This window comes from Lynx canadensis, chromosome C2, assembly GCF_007474595.2.
Source record: "Lynx canadensis isolate LIC74 chromosome C2, mLynCan4.pri.v2, whole genome shotgun sequence".
NCBI lineage: Eukaryota > Metazoa > Chordata > Mammalia > Carnivora > Felidae > Lynx > Lynx canadensis.
This window is the reverse complement of record NC_044311.2, coordinates 29773802-29793321: the sequence shown is the minus strand read 5'-3', so window position 1 is coordinate 29793321 and position 19520 is coordinate 29773802. Positions and strand designations below refer to the sequence as shown.

Sequence of the window (19520 nt, the reverse complement as noted above, 5' to 3'; positions counted from 1 at the left end):
AGTTTTGACTTTTTGGTAAATTTTTAAAATTCTATTTTTCTTCCATCATTTTATTGTATTCTATTTTATTGTGTTCATTTTTTCAAATGTTTTCTTTTTAATCTTTGTCTTTTTTCTCTAATATACCAAGCTCCTTTCAACAACCAGACCAAAACAGATATAGCATCTAGTATCCTTTGATATTTTTGTGTTGTTTTTAATTTTTATATTTTTTAATTTTTATTAATTCCTTTTCTTCCTTCAAAATGACAAAACGAAGGAATTCACCCCAAAAGAAAGAACAGTAAGAAATGACAGCCAGGGACTTAATCAACACAGATACAAGCAAGATGTCTGAACCAGAATGCAGAATCATGATCATAAGAATACTGGCTGGGGTTGAAAATAGGTTAGAATCCCTTTCTGTGGAGATAAAAGAAGCAAAACCAGTCAGGATGATATAAAAAATGCTATAACTGAGCTGCAATCTCGAATGGTTGCCATGGTGGCAAGGATGGATGATCCAGAGCAGTGAATCAACGACACAGAGGACAAACCTATGGAGAACAGTGAAGCAGAAAAAAAGAGGGAGACTAAGTCAAAAGAGCATGATTGAAGAATTACAGAAATCAGTGACTCATTTAAAAGGAACAACATCAGAATCATATGAGTCCCAGAAGATGAAGTGAGAGAAAAAGGGGTAGAAGGGTTATGTGAGCAAATCATAGTAGAAAACTTTCCTAACCTGGGGAAAGACACAGACATCAAAATCCAGGAAGCACAGAGGACTCCCATTAGATTCAATAAAAACAGACCATCAACAAGGCATATCATAGTCAAATTCACAAAATACTCAGGCAAGGAGAGAATCATGAAAGCAGCAAGGGAAAAAAAGTCCTTAACCTACAAGGGAAGACAGATCAGGTTTGCAGCAGACCTATCCACAGAAATTTGGCAGCTACAAGGAGTGGCAGGATATATTCAATGTACTGAACTGGAAAAATAGGCAGGCAAGAATTCTTTATCCAGCAAAGCTGTCATTCAAAATAGAAGGAGCGATAAAAAGTTTCCCAAACAAAAATTAAAGAAAGGAGTTCATGAGCACTAAACCAGCCCTGCAAGAAATTTTAAGGGGGACTTTCTGAAGGGAGAAAAGAGGAAAAAAAATAGACCCAAAGCAACAAAGACTAGAAAGGGCCAGAAAACACACCAGAAACTCCAACTCTACAGGCAACATAATGGCAATAAATTCATACCTTTCAGTACTCACTCTAAATGTCAATTGTCTAAATGCTCCAATCAAAAGACAGAGTAGATAAGAAAACGAGATCATCTATATGCTGTTTATAAGAGACCCACTTTAGACCTAAAGACACCTTCAGACTGAAAGTAAGGGGATGAAGAACCATCTATCATGCTAATGGTCACCAAAAGAAAGCTGGACTAGCAATGCTTACATCAAACAATCTAGACTTTAAAATAAAGACTGTAACAAGAGATGAAGAAGGTCTTTATATCATAATTAAGGGGTCTATTCACCAAGAAGATGTAACAATTGTAAACGTTTATGTTCCAAACATGAAACACCTAAATATATAAATCAACTAATCACAAACATAAAGAAACTCATTGATAATAATACCATAATAGTAGGGGACTTCAACACCCCATTTACAACAATGGTCAGATCAACTAAACAGAAAATCAACAAGGAAACAATGGCTTTGAATGACACATTGGACCAGATGGACTTAACAGATATATTCAGAACATTTCACCCTAAAGCAGTGGAATACACATTCTTCTCCAATGCACATCGAACATTCTCCAGAATAGATCACATACGGGGTCACAAATCAGCCCTCAACAAGTACAAAAAGATTGAGATCATACTATGCATATTTCAGACCACAACGCTGTGAAACTCAAAATCAACCACAAGAAAAACTGTGGAAAGATAACAAAACTTGGAGACTAAAGACTATCTTACTAAAGAATGAATGGGGTAACCAAGAAGTTAAAGGGGAAATTAAAAGTACATGGAAGCCAATGAAAATGATAACACCACAGCCCAAAACCTCTGGGATGCAGCAAAGGCAGTCATAAGAGGGGAGTATATAGCAATCCAGGCCTTCCTAAAGAAGGAAGAAAGGTCTCAGATACACAACCTAACCTTACACCTTGAAGAGCTGGAAAAAGCACAGCAAATAAAACCCAAAACCAGCAGATGACAGGAAATAATAAAGATTAGAGCAGAAATCAATGCCATGGAAACCAAAAAAAAAAAACAAAAAAAAAACAAACAGATCAAGGAAACCAGAAGCTGGTTCTTTGAAAGAATTAACAATATTGATAAACCCTAGCCAGTTTTATCAAAAAGAAAAAGGAAAGGACCCAAATAAATAAAAGCAAGAGTGAAAGAGGAGAGATCACAACCAACACAGCAGAAATACAAACAATAAGAGAATATTACAAGCAATTATACACCAATAAAATGGGCAATCTGGAAGAAATGGACAAATTCCTAGAAATAAACTACCAAAACTGAAACAGTCAGAAATAGAAAATTTAAACAGACCCATAGCCAGTAAAGAAATAGAATTAGTAATAAAAAATCCCCCAAAAAACAAGAGTCCAGGGCCAGATGGCTTTCCAGAGGAATTCTACCAAACATTTTTTTTTTTTTTAATGTTTATTTATTTCTGAGACAGAGAGAGACAGAGCATGAGTGGGGGAGGGGCAGAGAGAGAGAGGAGACACAGAATCAGAAGCAGGCTCTGAGCTGTCAGCACAGAGCCCATGCGGGGCTCAAACTCACAAACTGTGAGATCATGACCTGAGCCACAGTTGGTCGCTCAACCCACTGAGCCACCCAGGCACCCCTCTACCAAACATTTAACGAAGAGTTAACACCTATTCTCTTGAAGCTGTTCCAAAAAATAGAAATGGAAAGAAAACTTCCAAACTCTTTCTATGAAGCCAGCATTACTTTGATTCCAAAACCAAAGACCCCACTAAAAAGGAGAGCTACAGACCAATTTCCCTAATGAACATGGATGCAAAAATCCTCAACAAGATACTAGCGAACTGGATCCAACAATACATGAAAAGAATTATTCACCACGACCCCAAGTGGAATTTACACCTGGGCGTCAGGGCTGGTTCAATATCTGCAAAACAATCAATGTGATACATCACATCAATAAAAGAAATGAGAAGCATATGATCCTCTCAATAGATACAGAGAAAGCATTTGACAGAATACAGCATCCTTTCTTGATAAAAACCCTCAAGAAAGTAGGGATAGAAGGATCATACCTCAAGATCATAAAAGCCATATATGAACAACCCAACACTAATATCATCCTCAATGGGGGGAAAAACTGAGAGCTTTCCCCCTAAGGTCAGGAACATAACAGGGATGTCCATTCTCGCCACTGTTATTCAACACAGTATTGGAAGTCTTAGCCTCAGCAATCAGACAACACAAAGAAATAAAAGGCATCCAAATTGGTCACGAGGAGGTTAAACTTTCACTCTTCGCAGATGACATGATATTCTTGTGGAAAACCCAAAGATTCCACCAAAAAACTGCTAGAACTGACCCATGAATTGAGCAAAATCGCAGGATATAAAATCAATGCAGAGAAATTGGTTGCATTCCTATACACCAATAATGAAACAACAGAAAGAGAAATCAAGGAATCGATCCCATGTACAAATGCACCAAAAACCATAAAATACCTCAGGATAAATTTCACCAAAGAGGTGAAAAATCTATACATTGAAAACTATAGAAGGCTTGTGAAAGAAATTGAAGAAGACACACACAAAAAAGGAAAAATATTCCATGCTCCCAGATAGGAAGAATATGTTAAAATGTCAACACTACCCAAAGCAATCTACAATGCAATTCAATGCAATCCCTATCAAAATAACACCAGCATTCTTCAGAGCTACAACAAAGAATCCTAAAATCTGTACAGAACCAGAAAAGACCCTGAATAGCCAAAGCAATCTTGAAAAAGAAAACCGAAGCTCGGGGCACCTGGGTGGGCTCAGTCGGTTGAGCGTCTGACTACGGCTCAGGTCATGATCTCGCAGCTCGTGAGTTCGAGCCCCGCGTCGGGCTCTGTGCTGGCAGCTCAGAGCCTGGAGCCTGTTTCAGATTCTGTATCTCCCTCTCTCTCTGCCCCTCCCCTGCTCATGCTCTGTCTCTCTCTGTCTCAAAAAAAAATAAATGTTAAAATAAAAACAAAAAACAAAACAAAACAAAACCCGAAGCTGGAGGCATCACAATCCCGGACATCAAGCTGTATTACAAAGCTGTAATCATCAAGACAGTACACTACTGGCACAATAAGAGACACTCAGATCAACGGAACAGGACTACCCAGAAATGGACCCACAAGTGTATGCCAACTCATCTTTGACAAAGCAAGAAAGAATATCCAATGGAATAAAGACAGTCTCTTCAGCAAATGGTGCTGGGAAAACTGGACAGTGACATATATATATATATATAGGATGGAATATTACTCAGCAATGAAAAGAATGAAATCTTGCCACTTGCAACAAAGTGGCTGGAACTAGAGAGTATTATGCTAAGTGAAATTAGTCAGAGAAAGACAAATATATGACTTTACTCATGAGGAATTTAAGATACAAAACAGATGAATGTAAGGGAAGGGAAGCACAAATAACATAAAAACAGGGAGAGGGACAAAATATAAGAGACTCTTAATATAGAGAACAAACAGAGGGTTGCTGGAGGGGTTGTGGAAAGGGGATGGGCTAAATGGGTAAGGGGCATTAAGGAAGCTACTCCTGAAATCATTGTTGCACTATATGCTAACTAATGTGGATATAAATTTAAAAATACTATAAACAATTATCTTCTAGAAAGTTAATACTTATCAAATATTAGCTTCTTTCATATGAGTAACAGTATATGAGAAGCAAATGTCAAGAAACAAATGGGGCAAGAACCGTACAATGGAGGCAGAAATGCCCCCCCCCCCCGCCTTTCTTTAAAATAAAAAGGCTAATTGAGAAAAGAAAAAAAAAAATGGGCCAGACTCCATGAACCCCTAGGGCTCCCAACAAGAGGAAATATGAATCCTTTCTAGAGAGAGGCTTCATATCCTAAAGCAGTAAAAAAAAAAAAAAAAAAAAACAATCATAACAACAACAAAATATTAAAACACAATACCATTATCATCCGCCCCCCCCCCCCCCCCCGCAAATGAACCTTTGGTATAAGTCTAATAAAATATGTCAAGATCTGTATCAGGAAACTACAAAACCGATCAACAGAATCAAAGTGTAACTAGATAAACAGAGACATTCCACAATCATGGATAGGAAGACTAAACAGTTTCAAAATGTCTCTTCTTCCCAACTCAATCTATAGATACAATTAAATCAATCAAAACCTCAGCAACTTATTCCGTGGATACTGACACATTCTACAGTTTATATGGAGAGGCAGAAGACCCAGAATAGCGAACATAATAATGAAGAACAAAGCTAGAGGACTGACTCTGCCCAACTTACTATAAAGCTTTAGTTAACCAAGACAGCAGGTCCTGATGAAAACAGAGATCAAAAGAACGAAGTCCATTAATATAGTCAAGGGCAATACAGATGGTCCCTGACTTACAATGGTTCAACTTACAACATTTTTTTTACTTTACAAAGGTGTGAAAACAATACGCATTCAGTAAAAAACCAGACTCCAAATTTTGAATTTTAATCTTTTCCTGGGCTGGCAATATGCAGAACAATCTCTTGTGATACCGGGCAGCAGCAACGAGCCACAGCTCCCAGTCAGGCACTCGACTGCAAAGGTAAATAATCAATACACAGAACCAGTCTGTTTTCACTTTTTACTACAGATTTCAACAAGTTACATTAAGATTTTCAACACTTTTATATAGACTTTGTGTTAGATGATTTTGATGAACTGTAGGCTAATCTAGGTGTTCTGAAACACATTTAAGGCAGGCTAGGCTAAGCTATGACATTCGGTAGGTGTATTAGATGCATTTTCAATTTACTATGGGTTTATCAGAATATAATCCTATTATAAGTCAAGTAAGATCTGTACAACAAAACAAAGATAATCTTTTCAACAAATGATGCTGGAACAGCTAAACACCCACATGCAAAAATATGAATACATACAATGAATAAATATAGGCTGTATACTTTTCAGAAAAATTAGCTCAAAATGGATCACATACCTAAGTGTAAACCACAAAAGCACAAAACTCCTCAGAGAGAACACGGGAGAAAATCAAGATATCTTGAGTCTGGCAATGATTTTCTAGATACAACCCTAAAGGCACAATCCATGAAAAAAGATCAATATACTGATCTTTATTGAAAGGTACAAATTTCTGCTCTACAAACGTCAGCATCAGAAGAATGAGCCACAGACTGGTAGGAAGTATTTGCAAAAGATAGATCTGATAAAGGACTGTTATCCAAAATATATAAAAAACTCATATAACTCCATTTAAAAATAGGTCAAGGAACTTTTATAGACACCTCCCCAAACAAGATTTATAGAGAGCAAATAAATACATGAAAAGATGTTCCACATCATATCAACGTCTTCATGGAAATGCAACCTAAAGCAGTTAGGTATTACTACCTATGTATTAGAACAGCTAAAATCTTTAACACTGACAACACTAAAGGCTGGTCAGGATGAAGAGCAACAGGAACTCTCGTTTATCGCTGGTGAGAATGCAAAATGGTGCAGCCACTTTGGAAGACAGTTTGGCAATTTCTCGCAAAGCTAAACATACTCTTACCATATAATTCTTCAATTGCACTCCTTGATATTCACCCAAAAACTAATGTCCACACAAAAACCTACACGCAATTTTTATACCAACCAAGAAGTCGTTAGGCAGGTGAAAGGATAAACTTTTTACATCCAGACAATGACATACTATTCAGCATTAATAAGAAATGAACTATCACACAATGAAAAAATATGGAAGCAACGTGAATATATATTAGTAAGAGAAGCCACCCTGAAAGTCTACATACTGTATGATTCCAATTATATGACACTCTAGAAAAGGCAAAGCTATGGGAACTATAAAAAAGATGAGTAGTTTTCAGGGATTAGTGGACAGAGAGGGATGAATTAGCATAACACGGAGGATTTTCAGGATGGTGAAAATACTCTGTATGATACTGTCAATGGTGAATACACGTCATTACACATTTGTTCAAATCTGTAGAATGTACACCAAGAGTGAATCCTAATGCAAAACACAGACTCACGGGCACCTGGGTGGCTCAGTCGGTTAAATGTCTGACTTTAGCTCAGGTCATGATCTCACAGTCCGTAGGTTCGAGTCCAGAATCAGGCTCTGTGCTGACAGCTCAGAGCCTGGAGCCTGCTTCAGATTCTGTGTCTCCTTCTCTCCCTGCCCCTCTCTCGCTCGCTCGTTCGCTCACTCACTCTCTCCGTCTCTCACAAAAATAAACATTAAAAAAAAACACACAGACTCAGAATGATTACGATGTGTCAGTGTAGCTTCATCAATTGTAACAAATGAACATTCTGGTGGAGGGTGCTTATAACAGGGAAGGCTGTGCATATGCTGGCTCAGGGGCAGGGGGATGTAATACGGGAAATCTCTACATCTGTTGCTCAATTTTGCTCTGAACCAAAAACTGCTCTAAAAAAGTTTATTTATTTTTTTTTTTAATTTTTTTTTCAACGTTTTTATTTATTTTTGGGACAGAGAGAGACAGAGCATGAACGGGGGAGGGGCAGAGAGAGAGGGAGACACAGAATCGGAAACAGGCTCCAGGCTCCGAGCCATCAGCCCAGAGCCTGACGCGGGGCTCGAACTCACGGACCGCGAGATCGTGACCTGGCTGAAGTCGGACGCTTAACCGACTGCGCCACCCAGGCGCCCCAAAAGTTTATTTTTTAAAAAATTCACACAACAGTCTCATCCATGATAGACTGCTCATCATCACCATCTTGTGGGCAAGGAAGAAACAACAAAATAAAAGTCAAGACATCTTCATAAATAATGAAAGAAATAACTATCACATTCCATCAAACCTAAGATTCCTCAATTAAAAGACACATTCTTATTTCAGGTACAACTAAGAAAGAGAAAAATACTGCCAATTAAACTATGACACAAACAACCATAAAAAGCATTCATTCTAATTTCATAGATAATAAAATGTCTTAAAATCAATGAAATGTGGTATTAAAAAAAAAAAAAATCAATGAAATGTGGTATATTTCCCTCGTAAGTTTTCACCACTGTGAGAGACAAAACAAGAATAAAGCATCTTCAACTACAGCACAAGAATTTCAGGAAATAAGAGTAACACTAGGACAATACTAAAAGAAATAAGAAAATATTGTTCTGTACTTTTGAGACATTAAATTTGGGTAATTTAAGAACAGAAATATATAATGTTGGATTTAAATAACTTCTAGGATTTCACCTAGCTTTAAAATTCCTTTTTCAGATTTTAATAGCTCTACATGTAATTACCATTTGTCCTCAAAGGAAATGAAAATTTTATTAACATGGTAAGTGTTAACACTTTCTGAACACTCTTGAGAAACACTTTCAAACATTATCTCATACAATCCTCATAAAAACTAGTAAAGGTGGGCTTGCAAACCAGAAATGGTTGACCCCAGGGTCTATGCTTTCCTTGGCAGGGCACCAGGCTGCCTCCTGAATACCACCAGAGCAAATATGGGTGACCTTGATATACAGATTCAGGCAAGTTCACTCTAAATCCTACTTACCTGGCTGAAGCCTTAAAACGCTCTAAGAATTGAAGTCTCAAGCTCTCATGGCCAGGGAGATCAATCAAGGTCAGGCTAGCACCCTAAGGATGACAGCAATAACATTAAATGAATATTGTGGTCCTGATTCACATTCATAACATAAACTTTTCATATAAGATTTCAAGTACCAGAACAGTGTCCAATTCATTAATGAACAAAAAAAGGTTCACCATAATTAATGAATCAAACAAAAGTTCATAAAGCATCTTCTGTTTATAAATCATTAGTAGAGGCTCCAGGGATTTAACAGGGAGCAAAAACAGACATGATCCCTGTTCCAACAGGGTTTATAATATAATATATAATAAAAGATCAACACGGGGTGCCTGGGTGGATCAGTCTGTTAAGGGTCTGACTCTTAATTTCAGCTGAGGTCATGATCTCTTGGTTTGGGAGACTGAGCCCCACGTTGGGCTCTGTGCTAACAGCTTGGAGCCTGCTTGAGATTCTCTCTCTCCCTGCCCCTCCCCCACTCAAGTGCTCAGGCACTCTCGTGCGCATGCGCTCTCAAAATAAATAAACTCTAAAAAAAGAAAGATCAACACAATGCAAAATTATATATAAATGTAAAATTACAACTTTGATAAATGCTTCAAGGGTACCTAAGAAACCTGACCCTGTGAGGGAGTCATGGAAGTGGGAGGGAGTCATCTGAGGCTGGAGAAATATACCAGTATGAATAAAAACAAAAACATGTGAAAAGAATAGTAAATTCTAACAAAGTAAATAAAGTAATAGGAGACCTACACTTTACTACAGCATGTTACCATTACAGGGATCCCCAATCTTCGTAACAACAAAACATTCCTTTACATTCCCACTATAATTTAATTTTTAAATATTTGTTGACAAGACACACCATTTATTTGTTCCAAATGTCAATATTTTGTGTCAATCACGGAAACGGGGGGGGTTGTGTCCCTCCTGAGTCGACTCATTAAGCACCCATTTAAGGGCTATTCATTCCAGGTCTTCATTCTTGAGCTCAGGTTCAATATGGATATGGCCTTGCTCATAGACTCTCTGGTATAATCCTGATACACTTATCAGGCCCATGGAACCTTTCTCCGATGTTCTACCTTATCCACAGCCAGCCTTAACCACTGTTCAGCAGGAGGGAGTCAGTATCATGCACAGATCTGACATGATTACAGCTGGATTATGACCTGTCACTTTGTGTAGTCTTTTATGGGTAAAAATATGTGTGCTAGCTTAAAAAAAAAAAAAAAAAAAAAAAAAATTCTGCTAAGAGTCTAGGGACCTCAGGTTGGGACCCACTACCACATTTCATAATCAGCACTACACCACTATAAGCAATTCAGAAAGAATATTAATGATACACTGAGAGAGGGACTAGATCTAAAACATACTGGGGTGGGGGGGGGGTGTGGAGAGAAGGATTGAAAAAGAAGGCAGGAATGTTCTACATTTTCAAATAAAAAGATGCAGGCCTCATATGTAATGTTAAGTTTTCCAAAAGCTATATTAAAAAAGTAAAAAAAAGATATAGTAAATTTAATTTAATAAATATTTTAACCCAATATATCTAAAATATCTTTTTAACAAGTAAAAAACTCAAGAAATTGTTGCCATTTTACTTTTTTTTTTCTCATGCCAAGTTCAAGATCTGGTGTATACTTTACACTTACAACAGCCCTCAATTTGGACTAGTCACATTTGAGGTGCTCAATAGTCACACATGGCCAATGGCTATTCTATTGGAAAAGCACAGGTTTAAAGTATACCCTGGGATATCCCACTTAAAAAATCTGGCCCAAGTGCCCCAAGAATTAAAGATCTCCCAAACCTAAACTTTCAAAACCTAAAATCTTGGGGGTTTAAAAATGACTGGGCTAGAAAGAGTGCTGTTATTGAAAAATGCAAAAAATACCTGTAAGACATTTAAAAGAATGTTTCTTTATCTTTGTTTACAATGTTTAATTCTGGAGGCACCAAAAAAGCAGAAAAGGTCTCTAAGATAACCACTTTAATTCATCGATCTATACATCTACCCCTCCAACCAGCCACCTAGCCTTTCCTCCACTCACCAAATACCTATGCATTACAATCGACTTGGCAGTCACTTTCCACATTCTGGGGCTCCACAGATACACAAAAAGTCCTTCTCATGATTCCTTACTGGTATTTTTGAAATATACTCATATATACTAAGGTAGCCATTGCAATATTGTAAAATAAAGATTATAACAAACTGTTCATTAATAGAGCTCTTACTAAATTAGAACTTAATTGAATGGTACAGCCAAATACTCACAAATCAACCAGGCAGACTACGTGTACAAATGAGGGAGAAAAACAAAACAACTCAACCACATCATATTGTTTAAAAAAAACAAAAACAAAAACAAACAAAACAAAACAAAAAACAGTGGGCAGAACAGACTATTAAAAAGAAAAAAAGGGGCACCAGGTGGCTCAGTCAGTTAAGCATCCGACTTTGACTCAGGTCATCATCTCATAGTTTGTGAGTTTGAGCCCTGCATCAGTCTCTCTGCTGTCAGCACAGAGCCTGCTTCAGATCCTCTGTCTCTCTCCCTATACCCTTCCCTCGCTCACACACACACACACACACACACACACACACACACACACACACACACACTCTCTCTCTCTCTCTCAAAAAAAATAAATAGTTAGAAAAAAAAGAAAAAAAAATTGAGGTGCCTGGCTGGCTCAGTTGATGGAGCGTGTAACTCTTGATCACGGCACTGAGTTCGAGTCCCAGGTTGGATACAAAGATTGCTTAAAGGGGCGCCTGAGTCTCTGAGTCGGTCAAGAGCCCACCTTCAGCTTAGGTCATGATCTCATGGTTTGCTGGTTCAAGCCCTGCATCAGGCTGTGTGCTGACACCTAAGAGCCTGGAGCCTGCTTTGGAGTCTGTGTCACCCTCTCTCTCTGCCCCTTTCCTGCTCGCACTCTGTTTCTCTCTCTTTCAAAAATAAATAAATGGGAAAAAAAAAAAGGCTGCTTAGAAATAAAATCTTTAAGAGAAAATTAAAGGGTACACAGATATATCTGCATATACATAGACCATCTGAAGGGTACACAGAAAAATGGTAAGTTATTACCTCTAAAGAGAAGACCTAGTAGGGATGGGAAAGGCAAAATTACTTTTCATCTAATATTCTTTTTTTTGTTTATTTGAGAGAGAGAGAGAGAAAGAGACAGAAAGAAGGAGAGCAAGAGAACATGTGGGGGAGGGGCAGAGAGAGAGGGAGACAGAAGACCCAAAGTGGGCTCCATGCTGACAGCAGAGAGATTAATGCAGGGCTTGAACTCAGGAACTGCAAGACTATGACCTGAGCTGACGCCAGACGCTCAACCGAACGGGCCACCCAGGTGTCCCAAACCGAATATTCTTTTTAACCTTTTGAAATTTGGTCCCATTACATATATTACCTATTCAAAATATAAATGAAAAGGCTTAATGCTCACCCTTAAGAACTCATGGTAAAGTTGGAAAGACAAGAAACAAAAACTAGTAAAATGTGATGTAACATCAGTGTGCATGAGGTACAAAGCAGGGGATGGTATGATTAAATCTGCTGCTTGGATGACAGAGAGCAGAATGTGTTACATGGACTCTACTTATCTATAAAAATAAGATATGAATGGTACCTACACCCTCAGACTAATTCATCCTACAAATGTCCTTTCCTGACAGACCAAAGTAAAGTAAAATTGTCAGACTTCCAACATTCTAGGAAACCCTTACCCTGGTATTGTTGACTCTGTACAGAGCAGAGCTGTCAGTGATCGATGTCTGAGTGTCTCTATAAAGGCCAGTTAACAACTGTTAAAAAAACAAACAACAATATGAGGGAGATCAGAGTAAATATATAAATAGCAAATATAAAGAAAATAATTTTGTTCTAACTCTCTAATGGGTCAGGTCAAATAATGAGTATTGCTTGCAACAACTGAAAAGGACTATATTGTTTTTTCCTTATAGAAAAATCTAATTAATTGCATCTTCATTCCCCTCTCCACAATGAAAGGATGGGGGTGGGGGAAACTAGTTTCAAATGGTTAGTGGCCAAATTTACCAACATTCCATAAATATTTTTAATCATCACAAATGATTGCAAATTGTATTTCTGTAGTAGAAAGGAAATAATTTATCCTCTCAAAAGGAAGAATAAGAAGAAAACCTCTGCTATGCTCTGTAACAAAAAACGGTTTAAAATACTAAAAAGATTAAATATTCGTGAAAAGATGGCTAAGTAGTCCAATATGTCAAAGAATCAATCTTTTAAAAACCTTCCTTGACAAGTTCTCAGAAAAGTTTGTTACACAACAAATTATACACCCTACAGACATCACTGTCTTTAATCTTTCCACCTTTTCTGGCATCCTTGGCCACCACAAGAGAAGGGTTACATAAAACCCTTAAATGGGATAAGGACTAAATGTCAGTATCTGGCAAGTGCAAGAAAACAGAAATGGTGAAAAAAAATTCAGTTTATGAGTTTTTCAAGAGTCTTAGCAAGTTTTTCAAGTCTTTTCAAGTGAGTCAAGAATTAACTCCCCAGTTATCAGCATCAGCCTCCTTTCCTTTCACAAGAATATTAGGATGGCCTAAAATTTTCTATCAAGTTTAGGAGAGAGGTAAATCAAAGCATTTACTCTGACAAAGAGCAATGTTTTCCCAGAGTCACACAGGCCAACAAGAAGAACAGCTCTTTGACTGCTCCTTCTGCTGCGGATGAACTTCCAGAACACTGTGGAACAGAGAAAAACAACCTAAGTTATGCCTTGTAGTATCACTAGTACGCCTGTACGGTTGGGGTAGGGAAGTTAACAGAAGTCTACCACAGAACACCTCATTCAGCTGGATCTCAGTTTTTATTGTATTTTTACCACCATTACAATCGTTTTTGTTGTTGTTAACAGTGGGAAGGCCTGAGTTGTGTAAACAGACTTCTCGGTTCTTGGATTCCCATAAAAGTGGGATGTTGTGCCCCCAGGCTTCTAACGTGTAACCTATTTAACACCGTCCAGGGACTCCACCGAGTGCCAGCCACTATCAACTGCCAACCTTCCTGTGTCTACACCCCCATCCCGACTGTGGACTCCTCAAGTGCAATCTTGTCTTACCATATATTCTCAGTTCCCAGGACACAAACTTGGAATAAAGAGCCCGAGAGTCTTGGTAATAAGAGCAAAAACAGGAAGAGGCGGTGGGGGTAAGGACCACGCGCTCAGGCATAACAGGGGCCGATGAAGAAAGAGTAACCCGTGCACCCAAGGACCAAGACGTCCAAGGGTAGCGGGAAATCCTCTTTAACGCAGCACTACTCCCGCTGCTTCAGGTAACAGGGCAGGTTGGTGTAAGAAGTTAGTCTCCCTCTACAGATGCCCCTCAAACGCCTTCGCCTCCGGGCGTCGGCGATCTGCACAAGCCGAGTCCAAGCCGGGACCCCGCCCGCCGTGAACCCGCCAAAACCACCGGCCACCTCTTTACCCAGCGTCAGCAGCACTGCGAGAAGCGCCACCACGATTGACAGCAGCGTCGGGTCCCTCTGCTGTAGCTCCTGCCGCAAGGAGTCTAAGTAGGGTTGGAAGGCGCCCCCGACACTGCCGCCATTCCCCATCCGCCGCGACTCCGCGGAAGCCATGGCTGAGATGCGTGTCTCCAGCGCCGCGAAAGCGACGTGGCCCTGGGCTCTGCGCAGGCGGCCGGAGCGGAGCATCACGGGAGTGGTAGTTCCTAAGTTGCATTTCCTCCTTTCGGGACCGGGATCGCGAAAGTCCTGATGGGAGTTGCAGTTCTCATGAACACTACATCGAGCCAGCGGTATTTCACGAGTGATACTTTTATCTTTTAAGATAGGAGTCAAATGTCGCCACCCTTTTCATAGTTGTTGACGGAATGATGGATGAATAAAATGAATAGCTTAAGAAATCTGCACTGAGGATTTCCAGTCACTCGCTTTGTGAGGTGAGTCTTGTGAGGAACTCAAGCATTACACAAACATTTCAACTGACTATAATATGGCATGGGATTTGACAGAGGATGTACGGTGCGACATGGAAATACAGAAAGGGACGCTTAGTCCACCTTAGGTTCAGAGAAAAGCTCCTGGAGCAACGTGACGGGAACTGAGCATGAGGGAGGAGTTAGCTTCCGCAGGTGTAAAAGGAGAAAGCTTTATGTTGAAGAAAACGAGCAATTCAATGCACCTATACTGTAAATCTAGGGCTGTGACTGAGATTTCTACCCGGAGAGAAGCAACTAGGAAAATCAGAGCGTGGGGTGGAGCTGTTGAAAACTACAGCTGCCATTCCTCTCCAGAGCGGGCAGCCACTACTTTGCCAGGCAGACGTATGTGGGACCAAAGTGGCCCGTTCTTCCAGTTTTTCCAGAGAAGCCAGAAAGGGAAATGCTCCGTTTTTCAAATTTCAGCAAGTCATGAAAAACATCAAAAAAAACCAAAAACAAAAACAAAAAACACTTGTCGCCTAAATAAAACACCTATGGGGCCAGAAGTGGTCAGCTTAGGGGCTGCCACTTTGCATTCTGTCATTAAGCTGGTATCATTTCTGGAGAAGTGGCAGGAGATGAAGCGGGAAAGGTTGGCAGGAATGACCTGAAGGGATAATGTGTTATGCTGAGCAGCCTAGACTTTATCCAGAATGCAATGAGAAATGTCATTTGGGGGTAACATAGATGAATGGCAGATAAGTGGACAATTGTGATTTGAGAGAGGAGAGACTGAGGCAGGGAGACCAACTGGGAGCTGTTCAGTGTTTTGGCAAAAGATGCACAGGGTCTGAACCAGAACAGAGGTAGATGTGGGAAGGAAGCCACAGATTTGAAAGATGTGTAGAAGGAAAATATAGAATGTGGTGATTCATTGGATATGATGAGTCAAGAGGGAGAGTTATCAGGACTGCATCTGAAGCAGTTGGTGCGGGGTACTGGAAAGATCAGAGTGCATAAAGTGAATTAGAGAGGGGCTTCGGGACTGAGGGCATAACCAGAATGAAAATTGCCTCTGTTTTCTATATATTGAGTTTCGGATGCCTCTGAGCGTGGGGAAATAGGTTCTACTTACATAAATGGGTTAGAAAAAAGCTTAGGGCGGAAAACCCCCGCCACGAGGCAAAAGTGCCTGAAGTTAGGTAGCCAGATACTGTAATGGGATCATGAGCAATTTGTTATATCACCTGCAGGAAATTACTTTCCATCTGGTGCCAATGTATCTTCATCACAGACTCCACTTGCCCCCGCCCCCGGACCCTTTGCTTCTTACACAAACAAGTTAATGATTACTATCTGATCGTTTTCTTCACATTCACCACGTGTATAGGATCTTGTTTTCTTCACGTTCACCACGTGTGTAAGATCTTGAGTGCTCAATAAATACGGAGATGAAACCCCTATTAAGGCCTCTTGTCTCCTCTCAGACATTAGCCTCTCTCATATTCAATTCTGCATTTACTCTCTTGCTGGACAAGACAGAAGTCCAGACTCATAGTCTGTGACATCTGAGAATTCTAAAATCTTATGTTAAGCTGGTGATCCAGTAAACAAATGTACATTTTCAGCAATAGGTGCTATATTGTCATCTTAGTGTCAAACATAAACAAGTGGTCATTAAAATCATGGAGAGAATGGAAAGTGAGGAGAAAGGAACTTGCAGAGAAGCCTAATAAGGAAGAGTCAGTGACAAAGGAGTAAAACATATCCTGGAAGTGGTCAGCAGCATGTCTTGTAACAGAGGGGCTCCTGTGATGAGGGCTTGAATGAAAAGTGAGCTCAGAGGAAACAGTGGGGTAAGTCGGGGGGTAGGGTCATGGTATGGAAGCAAGATTGTGGTAGATGGAGAAGAGGATGGTTAATGAAGACAATTGTCAACATTAATGAGTGCTTGCTAGTACCAGGCATTGTTTTAAATAATTTTAATTTATTAATTTGTTTAATCCTCACAGTGATCCATTATTCCAATTTTACAGAGGCAAACTGAGGCAGGGGTTAAGTAACTTATCTATTAAGCCCAGGCAGTTGGGCTCCTTTATGCTTAACTATATGCTCTAACATAGTACAATTCATTTTCCAGGCATTCCGTTGATAAATGTAGGCAATAGTCACTCCAGATTAAGAAAGGATGTTTAGGATGTGAGGCTAAAGAAAGTAAACCAACGACTTTATTTTAAATTAGAACTATCAATTAAAACTATCAGAACTGGCAGTAATTTTACCACATTCTCTTTTTTCTTTCTTTCTTATGGTTCTGGTCCCTGCTCTGTATCCACTACCCAGTGCATGCACACACGCACACACATCCTTTATAATAACCATTGATTCCTCTGTTAGGAGCTAAAAATGCAGGGAAGGAGGAAGGGCCGAAGAGGAGAACACTCACCATAACTGTCCTAACTGTATAAGAATTTTTGGCCAGAGCTATGTGAATGAAAAAGTGCTTGGTGGTAAAATTTAGGAATGATGAAAGAATGGTTTAACAAGACACAGATTTTTTTTTTTCCAGTATGTTTCCTGGTTAAAGGCAGAAGAAATGCCATTCTCGTGAATGAGAGCAGGAGGGAATCTGCTGTTTCCTGTCCTCTCACATGTCTGTCAACACATGCTTCCAGGAGGTGTGTGGAGATGAACCCAGAGGAAGGACAGGCAGATACTGACTGCTGCTTGCTGACCGTGTTTTGCTCCTTTACTCAAATAGCAAATGAAGAGAGTTCTAGTGAAACAAACATAGACAATTTTTCCCTCTCTCCCATTAATTAAAATGTCCCATTCTCCAGACACATTTCCCCCTCTTCTTCTATTCCCAATAGCTCCAAAGCACACTGGAAATGATCTCAGACTCAGGGACATCAATCGTATGATTCCCGTATTCTGGCTTATCTCTTTAACTTTGTTTCTTTGGGGGGAAAAAAAACACTTAGATGATTTTTCTAAAAGAATTAAAATAGGACATGTTTGTCATATTAAAAACTCAAGCAATAGTGAAAGATCAAAGAAGAAAGCCACAAATCACTTCAGATTTATACCTGTAGTATCTGGTGAACATTACTTCATTTTTTTGTACATCTATACTGATAAGGCAGTCTAGAGAGAGGAATAAATCAAAATAAGCAGAAATCATTTTAAGAGACTACAATATGCATAGCTGCATTTACAGTCACTAGAACAGTGTCAGGCTTGTGGTAGACAGTACATTGTTGATAAAATTAGCTTTGTTGCCTCATTGCAATAAGACCCCAGAGGAACTGTTTCACCAAACAAATGTAAAGAGTTATTATAGGATTTAGGGTAAGGGTGGAGTTTAGGTGAATATCAAATAAGGCAGAGTGCTGATAGGCTCAAAGCTGTGTGTAAAAAGGTCAACATCAGGTCCTAACTGCAAAGTGGACCCAGCGTCCTGTTAGAGATATGAACTATTGTGTCCAGAAATCCCCCATCTGCGGTTCTACCACTAAGTGTAAATTGAGGCTGTAGTAGGAGTGAAGTAATAAAGGGGCAAACTGGAAAGTCACTTAGAAGGCAAAATCAACAGAACCTGCTGGCATTGGCTATGGAGTGAGAGAAAACAGTGAATTGAAATTTGACTCCTTGGTTTATGACTCCTGTACGTGGATAGAAGACCATGTCTTCAGCTGTTGTCAAATATATGGAAATGACAGTTGGACAGTTAGGGAAGCAGAAGAGGGAAGGGGCAAGATGATCCCCTCTGTTTTCTATTTGTTGGGCTTCTGATTGCTGTGAGAACTGTGTAGTATAGATCCATAGGCAGGAGGAAGTATGAGTATGGGGATGCAGGAGGCAGGGGCCAGGAATATAGTTAGAGATGTAGGTGCCCCAGAGTCATTCACATTGCGTAGGGAGGGCCTAGAAAGTAAGAGCATTGGATCAAGAAAAGAAGCCCAAGAAGATTTCCCTACAATTTCAGGGCTGGCAGGATGAGCCCATGGTAAGACCACAAATGGACAGAGAGGGGTAGGAGCCAAAGCAGGGAGCTGCCATGTCAGAGAAATTTGAGAGAGTTCCCAGGAAGAGTGACCAGTCAGCCATTCAATTGCAGTAAACAGACTCAGGAATGAAAGAATTAAAATTGTTTTTTACAGATGGCAGATGGGCCATGACCTTGGCCAGGGTAGCTGCAGGGAAGTGAGTGGAACAGAAGACTGATTTCTGTGTGTTCAGCCTTTAATAAGAGGCATGGAAAGAGTGAGCCTCCACCTTTCAGAAGAAGGAGAGGAGACAGGGCAGTGACTACTGTGGGAATCAGGGTTAAGTGATAATTTTCAGATGTTTCAGTGATTCACTTTTCCAGCCCATTAAAATCAGAACCTCAAGTGTACCTGATAAAAATCATTAAAATTTTTAAAAAATATATAAATCTTCTATATTTTTTCAAGGCAAAAATAGCTGTACTCCACTGAACACTCCATTTCAATAACTCACTCAGCATCCTCCTTCCTGCCCCCCCCCAACACACACACAGCCACTTACACTTGATTCTGTTACAATGACCATGCAGACCCCTTTCAGAAAGAATTCCTACTTGGCTGTGGTACCACAATCAAAGCTGTGGAAGATGTCAGATGAACTTGAGCTCTGAAGGAAGTGCTCAGTTGCAAATGTATTTAGTCAGGTAGTGTTTAAAAAAAAAATTCTTCCAGGCCAAACATTTAGAAAAGAATGAAG

General features: G+C 39.6%; 1 protein-coding gene across 1 annotated transcript; it reads right to left on the bottom strand.

The window, feature by feature from the left end:
- Window positions 1-8768: 8768 nt before the first annotated feature.
- LOC115523167 (signal recognition particle receptor subunit beta-like) lies at window positions 8769-14507 on the bottom strand. The gene is made up of 4 exons (XM_030328887.1): window positions 14316-14507; window positions 13478-13572; window positions 12567-12644; window positions 8769-8871 (listed from the first exon to the last, which is right to left on the bottom strand). The coding sequence occupies exons 1-4, from the start codon at window positions 14467-14469 to the stop codon at window positions 8785-8787; spliced, it is 414 nt and encodes a 137-aa protein (XP_030184747.1). The 5' UTR covers window positions 14470-14507; the 3' UTR covers window positions 8769-8784.
- Between the last annotated feature and the right edge of the window lie 5013 nt (window positions 14508-19520).

What these genes read in the sequence shown, in the direction of transcription:
- LOC115523167 (XM_030328887.1), bottom strand. Translation starts at nt 14,469, where the DNA reads ATGGCTTCCGCGGAGTCGCGGCGGATGGGGAATGGCGGCAGTGTCGGG. An exon ending in CGCAGTGCTGCTGACGCTGG is followed by an intron (nt 13,573 to 14,315) that starts GTAAAGAGGTGG and finishes TCTGTTCCACAG; the next exon opens with TGTTCTGGAAGTTCATCCGC. An exon ending in AAACATTGCTCTTTGTCAGA is followed by an intron (nt 12,645 to 13,477) that starts GTAAATGCTTTG and finishes TTTTTTTAACAG; the next exon opens with TTGTTAACTGGCCTTTATAG.